Genomic DNA, 20,813 nt, shown 5'->3' with positions numbered 1-20,813 from the left:
GCCTTATCCCCATAACCTTTGATTCCACTATCTTTAAGAGCTCTATCCATTTCTTTTTTGAAAGCATCCAGAGACTTGGCCTCCACAGCCTTCTGGGGCAGAGCATTCCATATATCCACCACTCTCTGTGTGAAAAAGTTTTTCCTCAACTCCGTTCTAAATGGCCTACCCCTAATTCTTAAACTGTGGCCTCTGGTTCTGGACTCACCCATCAGCGGGAACATGCTTCCTGCCTGCAGCGTGTCCAATCCCTTAATAATCTTATATGTTTCAATAAGATCCCCTCTCAGCCTTCTAAATTCCAGAGTATACAAGCCCAGTTGCTCCAATCTTTCGACATATGACAGTCCCGCCATCCCAGGGACTAACCTTGTGATCCTATGCTGCACTCCCTCAATAGCAAGAATGTCCTTTCTCAAATTTGGAGGCCAAAACTGCACACAGTACTCCAGGTGTGGTCTCACCAGGGCCCTGTACAGCTGCAGAAGGACCTCTTTGCTCTTGTACTCAATTCCCCTTGTTATGAAGGCCAGCATGCCATTAGCTTTTTTCACTGCCTGCTGTACTTGCATACTTGCTTTCAGTGACTGATGTACAAGAACTAGATCTCGTTGTGCTTCCCCTTTTCCTAACTTGACTCCATTTAGATAATAATCTGCCTTTCCGTTCTTACCACCAAAGTGGATAACCTCACATTTATCCACATTAAACTGCATCTGCCATGCATCTGCCCACTCACCCAGCCTATCCAAGTCACCCTGCATTCTCATAACATCCTCCTCACATTTCACACTGCCTCCCAGCTTTGTGTCATCAGCAAATTTGCTAATGTTACTTTTAATTCCCTCATCTAAATCATTAATATATATTGTAAACAGCTGCAGTCCCAGCACTGAACCCTGTTGTACCCCACTGGTCACTGCCTGCCATTCCGAAAGGGACCTGTTAATCACTACTCTTTGTTTTCTGTCAGCCAGCCAATTTTCAATCCATGTCAGAACTCTACCCCCAATACCATGTGCCCTAATTTTGCCCACTAATCTCCTATGTGGGACTTTATCAAAGGCTTTCTGAAAGTCCAGGTACACTACAACCACTGGCTGTCCCTTGTCCATTTTCATAGTTACATCCTCAAAAAATTCCAGAAGATTAGTCAAGCACGATTTCCCCTTCATAAATCCATGCTGACTCAGACCGATCCTGTTACTGCTATCCAGATGTGTCGTAATTTCATCTTTTATAATTGACTCCAGCATCTTACCCACCACCGACGTCAGGCTAACCGGTCTATAATTCCCTGTTTTCTCTCTTCCTCCCTTCTTGAATAGAGGGACAACATTAGCCACCCTCTAATCCACGGGAACTGATCCTGAATCTATAGAACATTGGAAAATGATTACCAATGCGACCACGATTTCTAAAGTCACCACCTTAAGTACCCTGGGATGCAGACCATCAGGTCCCAGGGACTTATCAGCCTTCAGACCCAACAGCCTATCCAACACCATTTCCTGCCTAATATAAATTTCCTTCAATTCATCCATTACCCTAGGTCTTTTGGCCACTATTACATCTGGGAGATTGTTTGTGTCTTCCCTAGTGAAGACAGAACCAAAGTACCTGTTCAACTCGTCTGCCATTTCCTTATTCCCCATAATAAATTCACCCGCTTCTGTCTTCAAGGGCCCAGTTTTGGTCTTAACTATTTTTTTCCTTTTCACATGCCTAAAGAAGCGTTTACTATCCTCCTTTATATTCTTGGCTAGTTTACCTTCGTACCTCATTTTTTCTCCACGTATTGCCTTTTTAGTTACCTTCTGTTGCTCTTTAAAAGTTTCCCAATCTTCCGGCTTCCCACTCGTCTTTGCTATGTTATACTTCTTCTCTTTTATTTTTATGCTGTCCATTACTTCCCTTGTCAGCCACGGCCTCCCCTTACTCCCCTTAGGATCTTTCTTCCTCTTTGGAATGAACTGATCCTGCACCTTCCTGCATTATTCCCAGAAATACTTGCCATTGCTGTTCCACTGACATCCCTGCCTAGGGTATTGTTCCATTGAACTTTGGCCAGCTGCTCCCTCATAGCACCATAGTTCCCTTTGTTCAACTGTAATACTGACACTTCCGAGTTTCCCTTCTCCCTCTCAAATTGTAGATTAAAACTTATCATATTATGGTCACTACCTCCTAATGGCTCCTTTACCTCGAGGTCCCTGATCAAATCCGGTTCATTGCACAACACTAAATCTAGAATTGCGTTCTCTCTGGTAGGCTCCAGTACAAGCTGTTCTAAGAATCCATCTCGGAGGGACTCCACAAACTCCCTTTCTTGGGGTACCAACCTGATTCCTCCAGTCTACCTGCATGTTGAAGTCCCCCATAACAACTGTAGCATTACCTTTGCGACATGCCAATTTTAACTCTTGATTCAACTTACACCCTACAACCAGACTACTGTTTGGGGGCCTGTAGATAACTCCCATTAGGGTCTTTCTACCCTTAGAATTTCTCAGTTCTATCCATACTGACTCTACGTCTCCTGATTTTATGTCCCCCCCTTGCAAGGGACTGAATATCATTCCTCACCAACAGAGCCACTCCACCCCCTCTGCCCATCAGTCTGTCCTTTCGATAGGACGGATACCCTTGAATAATTCATTTCCCAGGCCCTGTCCACTTGAAGCCATGTCTCTGTTATTCCCACAACATCATACTTACATCATCATCAAAAATGTTGCCACACTCAGATGGAGAAGATTCTTCATTGCTGTTTCTGTCACAATTTTGTTTTACCAGTCAGGGTTGTTAGCATTGAGCCGAACCCCCGAATCTGGAGGACCAGTGGACCACTTTTAGTCTGGCCTCTACCCTTTGACCCGTTGGGCATGTGTGATCCTGCCAAGAGCCAAAGCGTAAAGCCCTGTCTCCAATCAACATAGCTGTCTGGCTCAGTGAGGCACACAGGCCTACAAGCCCTACGACAAGATTGTGGTCCTCTTGGAGGTGTGCCAAGATTAAATACAATAAACTGAGCTTTCAGTAGTGTTTACTCCCTTCTTGTAGGAACAGGCAGTGTTTACCATACAAATTAGGAAGAACCAAGGCTTCAGAATCAGGTTTAATATCACTGGCATATGTTGTGAATTTTTTTGTTTTGTAGCAGTAGTACATTGCAAAACATTATAAAACTACAAATTACTATAAGTATATACTGTATTTAAAAAAAAAGTAGTGCAGAAAGAGGGGAAAATTAAGAAAAATACTGAGGTAGTGTTCATGGGTTCATTGTCCATTCAGAAATCTGATGGCAATGGGAAGAAGCTGTTCCTGAAATGTTAAGTGTGTGTCTTCAGACTTCTGTACACCTCCTTGATGGTAGCAATGAGAAGAGGACATGCCTGGATAATGGGAGTTTTTAATGATGGATGCTGCCTTTTTAAGACATTGCCTTTTGTAGATGTCTTGGATGGAGCTGGCTGAGTTCACAACTTCCTGCAGTTTTCTCCAATCCTATGCAGTGCCCCCTCCATACCAGATAAAAGCATAAGACATAACAGAATTATGCCATTCAGCCCATCAGGTCCACTCCACCATTTCATCATGGCTGATTCCAGATCCCATCCAATCCCATACAATTTCATACACCTGCCCTCTCGCCGTTTCTCTTGATGCTCTGACCAATCAGGAATCTATCAATTTCTGCTTTAAATATACCATAGACTTTGCCTCCACCACAGTCTGTGCAGAGTATTCCATTGATTCACCATTTTTTGGCTTTAAAAAAATCCCCTTTACTTCTGTTTTAAAAGGTCGCCCTCAATTTTGAGGCTGTGCCCTCTAATTCTGGATACCCCCACTAGAGGAAACATCCTCTCCACATCTACCTTATCTAATCCTTTCACCATTCGGTAGGTTTCAATGAGATCTCCACGCATCCTTCCAAATTCCAGTGAGTACAGGCCCAAATCAACCAAATGCTCCTCATATGTTAACCCCTTCATTCCCGAAATCATCCTCATAAACCTCTGGACTCTCCAATGACTATACATTCTTTGAGATAAGGGGCTCAAAGCTGTGACAATACTCCAAGTGTGGCCTGACTAGTGTCTAATAAAGCTTCAGCATTATCTCCTTGTTTTTACATTCTATCCCACTTGAAATGTATGCCCATTTCCCTTTTTTTTTTTTACCACAGACTCAACCTGTGAATTAACCTTCTGGAAGACTTGCACAAGGATTCCCCAGTCCCTTTGCACCTCTGATTTAGAATTTTCTCCCCGTTCAGATAATAGTCTGCACTATTTGTTCCTTTTACCAAAAGGCATTATCATACATTTCCCAAAACTGTATTCCATTCAGCATTACCTACCCTTCCAGCTATCTTCACATAATCTACAAACTTTGCCACAAAGCCTTCAATTCAATTATCCAAATAATTGACAAACAATGTGAGGAGCAGTTGTCCTAATACTGACCCTAAGGAACACCACTAGTCTCCAGCAGCCAACCAGAAAAGGCCCTCTTTATTCCCACTTGCTGCCTTCTGTCTGTCAGTCATTCCTCTATCCATGCCAGTATCTTTTCTGCAACACCATAGGATTTTACCTTGGTAAGCAGCCTCATGTGAGGCACCTTATCAAATGTTTTCTGGGAATCCAAGTAAATGATATCCACTGCCTTTCCTTTTCCACACTTCTTGTTACTTCCTTGAAGAACTCTAACATAGATTTGTCAGGCAAGATTTCCCTTTACAGAAACCATGCTGACTTTAACTTATTTTGTTATTAGTCTCCAAGTACCCTGAAAACTCATCCTTAGTAATAGACACCAACACTTACCCAACCACTGAGCTTAGACTAACTGGCCTATAATTTCCTCTTTTCTCTTCCTCCCTTCTTAAAGAGTGGAGTGGCATTTGTAATCTTCTAGTCCTCTGGGACCATGCCAGAATCAAGTGATTCTTGAAAGATTATAGCCAATGCGTCCGTTATTTCTTCAGCAACCTCACTCATGACTCTGGGATGTAGTCCATCTGGCCAAGGTGACTTATACATCTTAAGATCTTCGAGTCTGCCTTGCACTTTTTCCTTTGTAATAGCAATTGCAGTCACTCCTGCTCCCTGGCAATCACGGACCTCCTGGCATACAGCTAGTGTCTTCAACAATAAAGAAAGAAGCAAAGTACTTTGTAAGTTCATCTGCCATTTCTTTGTCCCTCATTACTACCTCTCTAGCATTATTTTCCAGTGGTCCAGTATCAACTCTCACCTCCCTTTAATTCTTCATATAACTGAAAAAACATTTAGTATCCTGCTTTATATTATCGGCTAGTTTGGCCTCATATTTTATCTTTTCCCTTGTAGCTTTTTTTAGTTGCCTTTTGTTGGATTTTAAAAGCTTTCCAATCATCCAAATTCTCACCCACTTGTGCTACCTTATATGCAGTTTCCTTGGCTTTTTGTATTCCTTAACTTCTCAGCCATGGTTGCCTAGCCCTGCTATTTGAGAACAACTTCTTCTGTGGGACATGTCTATCCTGCACCTTGTGAACTATTCCCAGAAACTTCAGCCACCTCTGTTCTGCTGTCATCCCTTCTAGTATCCCTCTCCAATCCACCTGGGCATGCTCCTCTCTCATGCATCTGTAATTCCCTTTATTTCATTGCAATACTGATGCATGTGATTTGCGCTTCTCCCTCTCAAGCTGCAGTATGAATTCAATGATATTGTGATTACTGCCTCCTAAGAGTTCCTTTATGTTAAGCTGACTAATAAAATCGAGGTTATTACACAACACACAATCTAAGGCAGTCTTTCTCCTAGTCTGCTTGAGTGCAAGCTGATCTAAAAAGCCATCTCGTAGGCATTCAATAAATTCCCTCTCTTGTGATCCAACACCAACCTGATTTTCCCAATCCCCTTGCATATTGAAATTCCTCATTACAATTGTGACATTATGTTTATTACATACACTTTCCAGCTCCCTTTGCAATCTCAACCCCATATCTTGGCTACTACTTAGAGGCCTTTATATGATTCCCCTAATGTTTTTTTTCACTTTTGCAATTTCTTAACTCCATCCACAAAGATTCGCCATTCTCTGAGTCGATGTCACCTCTTTCTAAGGGTGTAATTCTATCTCTTACCAAGAGAGCCAGACCACTGCCTATGCCTTCCTGCCTGGCTTTTCAATACAACAGATATCCTTAGATGTTAAACTCCCAACTATTACCTTCTTTTAGTCACAGCTCAGATGGTGATGCAACTAATTAGAATACTCTCCACAGTGCATCTGTGGAAATTTGAGAGTGTCTTTGGTGACATACCAGTTCCTCTCAAACTCCCAATGAAATATCGCCTCTGTCATTCCTTCTTGGTAATTCCCTCAATATGTTGGACCCAAGATAGATCCTCAGATCTTGAAACGAAGGAATTTGAAACAAACCCTTTCCATTTCTGATCCCACGCTGAAGACTGGTGTGTGCTCCCTCAACTTCCCCTTCCTGAAGTTCACAATTAATTTCTTGGTCTTACTGACGTTGACCCAGCTGGTGTGTATCAGCATAGTGGCATCAGCGCTGGACTGTGGGGCGGGAGGTCCCGAGTTCAAATCCAGCCGGCTCCCCTGCATGCTTTTCATGCATGCTGGGTTAAGAGCTGGTGATCTCTTTGAAAAAAAAACTTACCCAGCAGAAGGCAGTGGCAAACCACTGCTGTAACTTGCCTTGTATGCGATTTCCCATTACGTCAGAGCGGCGTGGGAGGAAGTCGTCCGCTAACCAGAGAAATTCCGGATACGATGTACCTTTCCTTTACTGACGTTGAGTGCAAAATTGTTCCTGTGACAACACTCAGCCAGCTGATACATCTCGCTCCTATACACCACCTCGTCACCATCTGAAATTCTGCCACCAGTAGTTGTGCTGTTGACAAATTTGTAGATGATGGAGTTGTGCTTAGCCACACAGTCGTGGGTGTAGAGTGATAGTAAAGCAGTCGGCTCAACATGCATCTTTGAGGTGTGCCTGTGTTGACTGTTAGTTACGAAGAGATGGTATTTATGATCCGCACAGACTGTGCTCTCCTGGTGAGGTGACTTTATAACTGACTGGCATGCTTCAGTATATAGCAAGGATAGTTTTCCAGAAAATATTAACAGACAATAATGGACATTATGCCATAAGATGGTATGTGATTGAAAGCATGATTGAAGAGAAGTTGTATAAAGCAGAAAATTAGGGAATTCCGGAGTCTGGATCGTGGCAACTGAAGGCGTGGTTACCAAAGGTAGAAAGATGTAAGTTGGACGTGTGCAAGAAATCAGTTTATATTTTCAAGTGTATTTGAATGTTAATGAAGATGATACACAGGGATGCACAGGCATGCTTGTTTTGTACAACAAATCTTGGCCTCAAGTTGCCTTGGACCAGGTCTATGCACTATCAAGACAGCGTGATTGCTGCAATCCAATGTTAATAGAATTCCGCAAATGGGCATTTTTCATTCCTGAAATTGCTGAATTGAAAGCAAATTGCCCTTATGCTGAGGGGCTGGCAGTGAAAATACAATCTTTTTTTGCTGAGTCAGATCATTCCATGTATGAGCAGGATTGCCTGGAGCAGATATTTGTCCCCAGTGATGGTAGTGAATACTCAGTCCAAATTCCTAATCAGAATTTCATGCTTCTGTCATTATATTCTACAGTTATAAACTAATCTAAAGCTTTCATGTCGCATTTGCATCTTGGATTGGCACCACTACTTGTTGACAACAGTATAAATTAAAGAAGTGAGAATTAGTGGTTTTCAACTGAATGCATCTAATCATTATTATCTGTTAACTTTTCTAGAGCTTCTGTAGTTGTGCCAGAAGACAAACTTTCTGAAATGTACGGTATTTTAAAGACTATTCCTCAGCAGCAAATTGAAGACCTGCAAAGACGGGTAAGGCATAATGAATCTCTTCAGTAAATATGATTTGATATTGCAATTAGATTTGATTGTGTCTACATTTTCCAGCATTCTGTTAGCAAATTTTTTTTGTGTGCTTGCACAAACACAAATAAAGTCATTGTGTATGAATATAAAATGTGCAAGCAGATGGAAGTGAACAAAATGTATTAAAAGGACAGGGACTATTAAACTTTCACCATTCCCACTGATGAAATGCCAGGAATAACTTGTATACTTTATACTTCATTGTCGCCAAACAATTGATAATAGAACGTACAATCATCATAGCGATATTTGATTCTGCACTTCCCACTCCCTAGATTACAAATCGATAGTAAGTATTAAAAATTTAAATTGTAAATCATAAATGGAAAATATAAAATTGGAAAGTAAGGTAGTGCAAAAAAACTGAGATGCAGGTCTGGATATTTGGAGGGTACAGCCCAGATCCGGTCAGGATCCGTTCAGAAGTCTTATCACAGTTGGAAAGAAGCTGTTCCCAAATCTGGCCATACGAGTCTTCAAGCTCCTGAGTCTTCTCCCAGAGGGAAGAGGGATGAAAAGTGTGTTGGCTGATGGGTCATGTCCTTGATTACCCTGGCAGCACTGCTCCGACAGCGTGCGGTGTAAAGTGAGTCCAAGGATGGAAGATTGGCTTGTGTGATGTGCTGCGCTTTGTTCACAATCTTCTGCAGCTTCTTCCGGTCTTGGGCAGGACAACTTCCATACCAGGTTGTGATGTACCCAAGAAGAATGCTTTCTACAGAGCATCTATAAAAATTAGTGAGGGTTTTAGGGGATAGACCAAATTTCTTTAGTTTTCTGAAGAAGTAAAGGTGCTGGTGGGCCTTCTTGGCAGTGGACTCTGCTTGGTTGGACCAAGTCAGGTCATTTGTGATATTGACCCCGAGGAACTTAAAGCTTTTGACCTGTTCCACTTGCGCACCACCGATGTAAATTGGGTCGTGTGGTCAGCTACTCCTTCTGAAGTCAACAACCAATTCCTTCTTTTTGCTGACGTTGAGGGATAGGTTATTGTCTTTGCACCGTGCCACCAGGTTCTTAGTTTCCTCTCTGTAATGAATATTTCCTTATTCATCATCTCTTTTGGATGATGAATAAGGAAATATGATTTTCTTTACTGATATATATTTCCTATTATAGTAACAATGGTAATCTGGCATCTTTGGGATTCTGGACTGAGATTTCACAGACTAATAGAGCTATTAATAATCCATGAAAATGGGGTTCTGGTGTACTTAAGGACAACATGGAAAACAAGAATGTGATGAGCCAGATGGCATTGGATTTCTGTGGTAATGGAATAGTGGATTATTGAAGTTGTGACATCCTTTCTTAAAATGATTTGTGTGTGCATTTAACCACTTCTGTTTAATTCTGATAATTTCTCATTAATTTCCACAGAACCATTTTCTGTGCTGTATCCCTAAATATAAAATCTAAAAACCTAAGAGTGCTATTTTATTTAAAGGTACAGCACAGTAACTGGCCCTTCTGGCCAAACGAGCCCATGCCACCAAATTGGTCATGCACCCACATGACCAATTAACTTACCGACCCATATGTCTCTGGAATGTTGGAGGAAATCCACTCAATCCCGGGTCTGTAAACACCTTACAGACAGCGACGGAATTAAACCCAGGTCCCTGCAGCTGTAATAATGTTACTCTAAGCACTATCCAGTATACTTCAGAAAGTAGTTGCAGTCTTCTCTAGTTCATGCCTGACCTCACTTTTTATCTCGCCATTTACCTATTTAACCAAAGTAGAACATCAAGAGAGCCATTGAGCCCTTCAAGTATGCACTGCCATTCATCAAGATCATGACTGATATTCTGCTTTAATATTTCCTGACCTGTCCCAAAATTCAATGATTCCTTGAATTTTGAAAACTCCATATTTTTTTGATTCTACAACACTTCAAAGGAGAGAATTCCAATGATCTGCCACTTTCTGACTGAAGAATTTTTTTGTCTTTGCAGTCCTTAGTAGCATTACCCTTATTTTGTGACTGTGATCCCTAGTTCTGGTATAGCCTAGTGAATCACTTACATGCAACAGATATGCCATCCCAAGAACCAACTAAATCAATCCTCAATTTTAAGTTTAAACAATTTTGGGTAAGTAGATACTAAAATTCAGTGTATTACATAAGTGTTTAGAGGAGCGAGGGAAGGAGGGGGATTCATTAGTTCCAAATATTTCCAACATTTGGTTGAATTTTACAAATGATTTGCACACATTCCTCATTCAAATTTTTTGTCTTCCATCTGCTTTATTACATACATTGTTAATTAATTCAAATATTAATCAATATGATTTCCAGTTAATAAATTCATTTTAAGTCAGCTCTGTCACTATTTTTGAGTCTTGCCATAGCATGCTTCATCAAGTTGCTGGATTCTGTGTCAGTGTAACAGATCAGTAGTTCTGTATTGCCTACCTCAAATAGTGGTGACACATTTGTTGCTCTCCAATTTCCAGGCACCAGGTTAGAATGTTGGAAGATGATAATCAGACCTCACTTATCTTCATGGCCACCCCTTTCAAAATTCTAGGGTCCTTGGGATTTCTCAATTCTCAGGCTCATTAATTTCCATAACACCTTTTAAATGTATTTTCTGTTTTACTTCTTGGGCTTTGGTTTTCCAGTGTTTCTAGGAGGCTTTTTTTTCTTCTAGGAAGTCAACCATGCCGTATCAATACAATTTCTATGCTGACACATCCCTTGTTGGTAGCAATGCCCCTTTTCCTTTTCTTTATCATCCTTTTCAAAACAGGAGGAATCAAAAAAGAAATTACAAGGCAGTTAACTTAACATTTGGCATAGGGAAAATATGTTAGAAGCTTTTAGACCATATAGCAGGCTACAGTCCACTGTTATCAGGCAGTGACTGTAAGAGCTAACAAATTGGGAACAGAAGCTTGTGTAGTGCAAGCATTAGTTGCCACTTATCAGACCATGCCTAGGAGTTGCATGAGCTTTGTTGTAATAAATCCATGTGTTGTTTCAGTTTTGAGAAATTATAAAAATGTTATGAAATTGTCAACAAGTACTTAGGTGATTATATAAAAATATAAGCAACTATAGGAAAGTTAACCTCCAAGAAAAAAAGTTTTGAGAAGTTATAAAAATGTTATGAAATTGTCAACAAGTACATAGGTGATTATATAAAAATATAAGCAACTATAGGAAAGTTAACCTACAAGAAAAAAATAACAATTTTACTCTAATCCAACACCTGGATATCAAGACAAATTACATCTAGTCTATTAACATCCACAAATCATTAAAAAATTACTGGAATATAATCAAAAAAAGTATTAAAAGATATTTGTCTATGTTGCTATTAAACACTTTCTAACACAGTGTAATCACTGATGGGACCATTCAGATTCCGACACCATTGCAAGCTTGGTCCATACAAGGGTAAAAGAATTGTGTTTGATGTGAGGAAGGAAAAAGGGAACACAAAATTCCAACAGATTTGTCCTTCTGTTAAAATGCTTGCAACAATCTAGTCATAATTAAGACCCTGTTTCATCAGAGGTCTAAATACAAGGCCCCAACACAACACACTTTATTTAGGCTCTGCTACATGTTTGACCATGTCTGGGTCAAAATAAGGGACTAAAATGACATTGCAACACTGGGATGGCAGCTGCTGGATGTTGGGGAATCTTGGTTGCTGTTAATTGTGACCAACTTCAAGAAAAGAGACAAGATTAATTGTGGTAATGATAAGTAGTCTTCCTGCTTAACCATAGGGCAGGTCATACCAAATATCTTCCTCATTAAGCTCCTCCCCGAGTTGAACTACAGATTCCATCCACTGAGAGATGCAAACAAAAATGGAGCTGCACCAACTATTATACATGGTATTCTTTTTAACCTCACTAAAATCCTTTGACTTTGTCAACTGAAAGAAATTTTGGAATTTCCTCCTTATGTGAGGTTATCCCCAAAAATTTATCACTGTTCTACATTGGCTGCTCAAGTGCATACAATCAGTGATCCTAACCAGCAAGTCTCATACAGACTGAATCCCATTGCAGAATGGAGTGAAGCAAAACTGTGACAATCCACTAACCCTTTCTCAATTTTATTTGCTGTAGTCTTGCACCGACAATCATGTGCTTACTATTGGAATAGAGCTAATTCAAAGGACCAGTGAGAAACATTTGTCTCCTCCTTTCAGTCTGGCTTATCTAATAGAATGCATAACTGCGCTTGCAAATATGTACACTCAGTCGCCAAGTTACAGGTCATTGCTGATTCTCTCACAGAAACCTTTGAGAGGATGGACCAAATTCTAAACATTTGAAAGGCACAGCTCCACTGTCAATGTACCCTGCTGCTAAGTACAACACCTCAGCAATAAACATTCTTAGCAAGACCTTAAGAACCTGTGGATTACTTTTTGTATCTCTTAATGCAGACTTTGATGAAATTTACCAGTGCACTGGCACAGTTAACTGTGGAAAAGTGTTAGAAGTTTAAGCCTTTAAACTTGGCATCAAACTTGTGGTCTAGAAAGCGGTTGTGATCTCTGCCCTTTTGTTTGCTTAGGGGATGTGGTGAACCTAGAGAGAGCATTTGCAGCACCATTGCTGTTTTCATTAAAATCCTTAAATCCATAAAAGGATAAGATACAGGAGCAGAATTAGGTTATTTGGCCTAACACATCTGCTCCACCATTTCATCATGGGTGATCCAACTTTCCTCTCAGCCCCAATCTCCCATCACCTTCCCCATATCCCTACCTGCCCTGACCAATCAAGAATCTAGTAATCTCTGCCTTAAATATATGTTACACGCTGTAAGGTTTCACTGTTAATGTAATGGCTCCTTGCAATGTTTCAATGCGAATGTAATGATTTCTCTGCAGTGCTTCACTGCTAATGTAATGGTTTCTCTGTAGCAGCAATGTTTGGGTTATGACAAGAGATAACGGGACTTTGGAATGTATGTTATCCAATGGGAGAAGTGTTGTTTCTTGTGAGTTTGGAAGAGAGATTTTCAGGGTCTTTTGTTGGAGGGAGAAGAATAAGGAAGACGTGTGTGGAAGGAGCTGGGAGATGACCGGACGGAGTGGACTGGGAGCAAGGGTCCGAAGGTTGATGATGTTCGGAGGAGGTTGATGGTTGCTGAATAGCCGTATCAGTGAGTTCCAACTGATTTGGGGAATTGTAACCCTCGGGCTCAGCCAGCACGCATTCGTCTCAGGAAAGACAACCTCTGGCTCCACCAAACTAAGAAATCTCATTTGTGTGGATGCTGTGTGATGTGTTGCCCGGTTACAAATCTGCCCCGCAAAATATCAGACAGTACACCATATGCAATTAAATGATTGAACTTTATAAATCTTAATCTGAATAAAGGGTTAGTGAAGAAAATAAAAAGAAAAAGGACTCTTTTTAAGGAAAAAAGTCAAAAGTGCATGTTGGAGCTCACTGATACGGCTATTCAGCATTCATCGACCTCCTCCAAGTATTGCTGACCTTTGGACCCTTGCTCCCAGTCCACTCTGTCCGGTCATCTCCTGGCTCCCCCCACATGTGTCTTCCTCCTCCTCCTCTTCCTGACAAAAGACCCTGAAAATCTCTCTTCCAGACTCACAAGAAAGAGCAACATTTCTCCCATTGGATAACATACATTCCAAAGCCCCATTATCTCTAGTCATAACCCATTGCTGCTACAGAGAAATCATTACGTTAGCAGTGAAACATTGCAGAGGGACCAATACATTAGCAGTGAAACCTTATAGTGTGTCACGTAAAGAATTGGCCTCAACAGCTGCCTGTAGCAAAGAATTCCACAGATTCACCACTCCCTGGCTGAAGACCTTCCTGCTCATCTCCGTTCTAAAAGGGCATCCCTCTGTTCTTGAGGCTGTGTCCTCTGGTCTTAGAGTTTCCCACCATAGGAAACATCCTGTCCACATCCACTCTATCAAGGCCTTTCACCATTCGATGGGTTTCAATGAGGTCGCCCTTCATTCTTCTGAATTCCAGTGAATACAGGCCCAGAGTCATCAAGTGCTCTTCAAATGACAAGTGATTCAATCCTGGAATCGTTTTTGTGTACCTCCTTTGAACCCTCTCCTGCTTCAGCACATCCTCTCTAAGATAAGGGACTCCAGACTGCTCAAAGTACTCCAAGTAAGGCCTCAGCAGTGCTTTATAAAGTCTCAACACTACATCCTTGCTCTTATTTTCTATTTCTCTTAAAATTAATGCTAACATTGCATTTGCCTTCCTCACCACAAACTCAACCTGCAAATTAAACTTTAGGGAATCCTGCACAAATCCCTTTGCACTTCAGTTTTTTTGTATTTTCTCTCCATTTAGAAGATAATCAACCTTTTCATCTACTAAAATGCATGTCCGTACACTTCCCAACACTGTATTCCATCTGCCTTTTTTTTTTTTGCTCATTCTCCCAATCCGTCTTAAAACCTTCTGTGGGCTCTCTAATTCCTCAAATCTACCTGTGCCACTACTTATCATCATATTGTTTGCAAACTTTGCAACAAGACCATCAATTCCATCATCAAAGTCATTGACATATAACATAAGAAGAATTGGCCCCAACACAGACCCCTGTGGAACACCACCAGTCACCAGCAGCCAGCCAGAAAAGGATCCCTTTATTCCCACTCTTTTCCTCCTGCCAATCATCCACTGCTTTATCCATACTAGAATCTTTCCTGTAATACCATGGGCTTGTAGCTTGTTAAGCAGCCTCATGCATGGCACCTTGTCAAAGGCCTTCTGAAAATCCAAGCACATAACATCCCCTTTGGTTCAAGAATCTGATGGTTGAGGGGCAATAATTGTTCCTGAACCTGGTGTGAGTCCTGAGGCTCCTGTACCACCTTTCTGATGGCAGCAGCAAGAAGAGAGGATGTTGAGGGTGGTGGGGTCCCTGCTCTTGGATGCTGTTTTCCTGCAACAATATCTCATGTAGATATGCTCAATGGTGGGGAGGGCTTTACCTGTGATGGACTGGGCCGTATCCACTATTTTTTTTTGCAGGATTTTCCGTTTAAGGCTATTGGTGGTTCCATACCAGGCTGTGGTGCAGCAGGTCAATATATTCTGAACTAGACATCTATAGAAATTTGTCAAAATTTTAGATGTCTTGCTGAATCTTCACAAACTCCAAAGGAGGTAGAGGCGCTACTATGCTTTCTTTGTAATTGCACGTACATGCTGGACCCAGGACAGGTCCTCTGAAATAATAACACCGAGGAATTTTATGTTGCTGACCCTCTCTGCCTCTGATCCCACGGTTTCTTCCTCTTGAAGTCAGTCATCAGCTCCTTGGTCTTGCTGACATTGAGTGAGAGATTGTTGTTATTGCATCACTCAGATTTACAGTCTCCCTCCTATATGCTGATTTTTCACCACCTTTGAATCGGCCTACTACAGAGGTGTCATCAGCAAACTTGAATATGGCATTGGAGCTATGCCGAGCCACATGGTTATAAGTGTAAAGTGAGGAGAACAGAGGGCTAAGCACACAGCCTTGTGATGCACTGTGCCGATGGAGATCCTGGAGGAGATGTTGTTGCCAATCTAAACTGACTGGAGTCTGCAAGTGAGGAAATTGAGGATCCATTTGCACAAGATGCCAGAATGGGGAATGGAAAAAGAGAGAAGGGAGAGGGGGAATAATTACTGGAAGTAAGAGAAATTGATGTTCACGCCATCAAGTTGGAGACTACCCAGATGGAATATGAGGTGTTGCTCTTCCAACTTGAGAGTGGCCTTATCTCGGCAGCAAAGGAGGCCGTGGGCCAACAAGCTTGAATGGAAAATAGAATTAAAGTGGTTGGCCACTGAGAAATGCTGCACTTTGTGACAGATGGAGCAAAGATGCTCAACGAACAGTCCCTCACTCTACATTGGGTCTTATCAATATAGAGGAGGCCAAACTGGAAGTACCAGAAAGAATAGACGACCCCTAAAGACTTACAGATGATATGTTGCCTCACTTGGAAGGACTGTTTGAGGCCCTGGGTTTTGGTAAGGGAGCAGGTGTAGGGGCAGATTGGGGCATTTGTCTCGCTTGCAGGGTTTAGTGCCAGGAGGGAGATCAGTGGGAGGAACAAGTGGATAGGTGATCGAGTAGAGAGCGATCCTTGTGGAAAGCAGACAGTTGGAGGAGAGGGGAAGAGGTGCTTAGTGGTACGATCCCGTAGAAGATGGCAGAATTATACCTTTAGTTTTAGCAGTATATTTCTGCTGAAATAAAGACTGATGTGTTGCAAACACTTAGCATCTCTGAAAAGAGAAACAATTGTGTCATTGAGTTGAATTCCTTTCCTCAGAATGGAAATAGTGCTGAATAGGTGACAAAAAAATCTTCAGCTTGATGCAACAAAATGTAAGCTCTGTTCCTCTTCTCTTTAGCCTGATGAGTGGTTCCAGCATTTTCTGTTTTTATTTCGGATTTCTAGCATCTGCAATTACTCCTGTACATCTGGTTTATAATGATCAAAATCATAGTACTGGCAAAAAGAACAAAATGGAAATAGTTGAAATTGTATATCTTTAAAGTAGTGTAGCAAGAAATATTATGAATCAAAGGTGGCCAATAGCTGTAGAAAATATTAGATTGTTCTGATGAACATGAAAGAAGTGAGCAAGTAACAGAGATTTGAGGTAGAAAGCAATCCTTGAGTTACTTGTTAGAGGTGCAAGAAAGGCTAATTTAAGTGGACAGTGTCCTAGCCTAAAGGGTATTTACTAAATAATTGTTTCCAGTCTTGACAAATGTTTAGAATTAGTGGACTCAATTTGCTCAATTTAGGATTCTTTGCTAAAATTGTGATATGATGAGTGAGAAAACTTGTTGGCCCTGTTTTGATTACTTTTGCTGTAACAAAGAATATATAAAAAGTCTTTCTTTTGCCCATATGAAAATTTTTGTTACTGACATGCCTCTGCTGTTTTTTTTTTGGAACTCCTGAGATACCATTTGACAGGTGTTCCCCTTGTGCTGCCTGTTCCAAACTCAGTCAATCTAAAGGAATTATCATTCCCCTAAAATGTGATAATTATCTCATGGATCTTTTGTAGAGAGAAATGTATTGTATGCACATTTCAAGAGTAAATACCATCTTTTCCCATATGAAGTTTACTGGCAGCCACTGCTCTCTAACTTTATTCAATATAAGTTGAGGATCCTGAAATTTCATTGCTTCATTAACATAAGACCATTTAATATTTTCATCTGGAATACCTGTTATTTTAGCAAAGGAACTAACTTTATTTTAAGATTAAGTTTTTAAGATGGCAGACAGGGATTTGTTAATTCACATGCTTGTGTCCAAATTAAATTCAGAATAAAATAATTATATCTCTAGCCAATGCTGCTCCTAAATACTTGGTTGAAATATGCTAAACTCTATTCACCAGTTGACAGTATATTTTTAAAAAAACCCAATCTGAGACCGAGATGCAAAAAATTGCAACTTTTCTAACAACTAGCAGCACATTTAGTTGAGCTTGTGTCTCAGTGCCAAAAACCTGGTCTCAAGCCTGACCTCAGGCACTGTCTTTGTGGAGTTTGGACATCCTCCCTGTGACAACATAGGTTCACAAAGATGTGTAAGTTTGTTGGTCAATGTAAATTACTTCTGTTATGAAGTGAGTTGAATGTGGGGTAGTTGGTGAAAATAAAAATAAAGAGATTAATTCCAGAAAAAATTAAAAGAAAATAATTTGGACCTTTTCAGAAGACAAAGTGGAGATGATTGGAGATGTTTTAAATTTTGTACCGATTGGATTAATCTTTTACGTTAATGTTCATTCTCTCTCATCCAAGTGCACGCGTGGTCTGCAAAGGTGCTGTGCAGCCTCCGGACACAGTTCGTTGAGGCACTGTCCCTGTCCTAATATTTTCCAATTAGTAAATTACTCCTTGCCTTCTTTTCAGGAATCAAAGCATAATTTTGAAATTTGTCACATTTTCATGAAAGCTGTTTGGATTAGAAAAGTAATTCAATATCATTTACTTTTTTGTGTGTTTTAATCTTGGGGTGAAAGAGAAGGGTGACCTATTCCCATCTAAATTCAAATTAATGTTAATATTGTTTTGTATTCACAACTTTTGTTTTTCCATTCGACTAACCATACACAAGTACTCGTATACCTTTTTGGGGAAAATATCGACTGATAATATGAATTTACGATATCGACTTGAAAATTATTGAGATTACCTTAGATTTGTTGACCAGTGAGAGAAGCTATTGGAAGATGGATAGGAAGGAATATGAAATGCAAGAATTTCTCTCTTTGACTAAAAACAGATTTTGCATGTCTGCTAATGAAATATTGAGCTCTGACAGTACTTAATAAATCCTCAAGTGGATGGTGCTTTGGAAAATGTTTTGGTCTCAAAGTCAAAGTGTAGTAATGTAATGCATCTATCATGTGATAAGGTTAGAAGTGCCCATTTGAAGAGAGAATGAATAGTAGTATCCATCAGCACAACTTATTTTCATTTTCTTAGGACATCATGACACAGGCATTTTGTGTGAGGAGGAGGCATTTAGACATGCATTGACAATCCAAGTAAATCAGAGATTTTGGTTGTATATTAACTTGATGAGCAAAGGGATAATTTGAAAGATTAATTCTGCTCAAATCTAATAGATATGTAAATGAGTTATTGGTAGAGGAAATATGGGCAGGGATAGATCATATCCTGCATTCGAGTTGCTCTGCTTTCCAATAACAGTATGATTAGTCGTCTTAATGCTACTGTATCACATTAGTCCCATTCTTTCTTGATTTCTTTTAAAATTTCTCAGTACTCCAGGGGAATCCTGCAGAACTCACAGGAGGGAGCATAATATACAAATCCTGATCTACATCATAAAATGTCAAACTAGGTTCAAAATGGAATTAAAAGGTCTAATATTACATGATTGAAACCTTATTGAGTATTGAATATATTTTAAAAATATTGTTTTCTTATGATATTTCAGACTGTTTGAGGCTAATTCAAGAACTATACTGAAGGGTTAGGTTAACTTATCTATGTTTTGGAGGTTAAAATAAATTCTTAACATTTTTCTCCTTCACCTGTTTGAGAAATATTTTGTTACTTATAGAAAATTATAATGATTGAGCAAAGACACATTATAATTTTTCAGAAGTGAGGGAGTATATAGTTTGTTTCATGTATCCTTATCACTTATGATAGAAAGCATGCCATCTCTGCTGCCTGTGTCTGGCTACCTTCCAGTGCAGTTCAGCTGATAAGCATAAATGAAATAAGTACAACAGTAGGGGTTGTGTGTCCATGTTATGTTAAACATACAAACATTTTTCAGGAGCTAAAATATGAATATACTTTGAGGTTTTATTTAAATGCAGTTTTAATCAATGATATTAACTATAAGTGTAAATTAATGATAAAATTTATGCTTGATCATTAATATTATACAAATGTTCTTTGTTTAGATTTCAGATATTTAAAGCATAACTTAATTGAATTTAGTCAATTGAAGCAAAACAGATTCATGCAGCAGGCAACCAGACAAGCACATGTTTTGAGTATGGCTTAATGTGTCTGAAAATATTTTTTCCTCCCATGAACTATGTAGTTCTAAAAGTGAAACTTTCTGCCCCAGATCCTTGACTGCAACAACTGAATTTTTCATCTGTTGCAGTGAGTGTTGGCAGGCTGCTTTATCACAAAAGACATCACAGGCAAGCCTGATTTTGTCTTCATGCACTTTTGGCTGGTGTGTCTGGATGGTGATGAAAATTTAAGCCAATGACTTTTTTCTCTTTATCCAGTTCTGAGTTGCAGCTGAAATCACATGAACCTATCTGTCAAAGTCAAGATTTCCAGAGGAATCATTCATTACATTTTCCTTGTCACAAAAATCCATTATGGTTTATAAAATTAAAAATTCATTTTCAAAAGCTGCTTCTTAAGAATCATTATTAAAATATTTTGTATATTTCACATCATTCTTTTATTTTGAAAAATGAAAATTGGCTGTTAACCAAAGAAAGAGCAAACAAAATAAGATCATTTTAGTAAAAGTTTCATTGATTCCTTATTTAAAACCATTAACCAATGGGAAGTGATCAAAATTTCATAGTCTGCTTATCTTTTCCTTCTCTGCATCAGTTCTAGTGGCATGAATTTTAAAAAATGAATAACTTGTATGTAATTTGCAAGTCAAGATTTTTAAACGGTACAGAAAGGATACCTTACTTACAATGTACTGACATTCAGACTTTTTCCTACATTTACTTTGTAGGATGCAGTTGTAGAATTCCATCTAAAATACAAAAAATGTAATTGAACTGAATTAGCCAAAACCTTTCATACATGTAATTTTTGCGACATTGTTATATACGGTACCTGGTTATTTATCACCATCTTTTGTCCAGTGCGTAAAACAGGGTTACCTTTAAATCGGCAGCCTTTGTAGTGTGGTGATGGTAGCAAACAAGTGTTTTATTTGCGTTTCAGTTGAATGTTACCATCTTTTAATTACATTTATTTGAATGCTAATAATGCATTTTAATCTGCATTTTAAACAGGGAAAACTGCAAATTGAAGAATAGCTGTGAATATTTGGTGTTTTTTTGTATGTTGGTAGAAGTGAGGAGAAAAGGAAGTAAAAATATCTGAAGACAGACCACAATGATTTGTAAAGCACTCCTTTTGTTAAAACAAACTCTGCTAGCTTCTAGTCATGACTACCCAAAATGAGGACTATTAGCATCACTAATACTGTTGCCTCTAGTTTCTGCTTGACTGAGACACTGCCTATATATTGTTATAGGTACATGAATGTTTCTTAT

At 39.6% G+C, this 20,813-nt stretch overlaps 1 protein-coding gene across 3 annotated transcripts in view; it reads left to right on the top strand.

Moving 5' to 3' along the window:
• ext2 (exostosin glycosyltransferase 2) overlaps positions 1–20,813 on the top strand; it is a 164,969-nt gene that overhangs the window by 56,699 nt on the left and 87,457 nt on the right. For all 3 annotated transcript variants that reach the window (XM_072272694.1, XM_072272695.1, XM_072272696.1), the window contains one exon: positions 7,850–7,943. In XM_072272694.1, the coding sequence (XP_072128795.1) occupies positions 7,850–7,943 (94 nt within the window). The remainder of the gene's footprint in view (positions 1–7,849; positions 7,944–20,813) is intronic.

Source organism: Mobula birostris, chromosome 11, assembly GCF_030028105.1.
Source record: "Mobula birostris isolate sMobBir1 chromosome 11, sMobBir1.hap1, whole genome shotgun sequence".
NCBI classification, from domain to species: domain Eukaryota; kingdom Metazoa; phylum Chordata; class Chondrichthyes; order Myliobatiformes; family Myliobatidae; genus Mobula; species Mobula birostris.
Note: the sequence above shows the minus strand (reverse complement) of the source record. Positions and strands in the feature narration are given on the sequence as shown.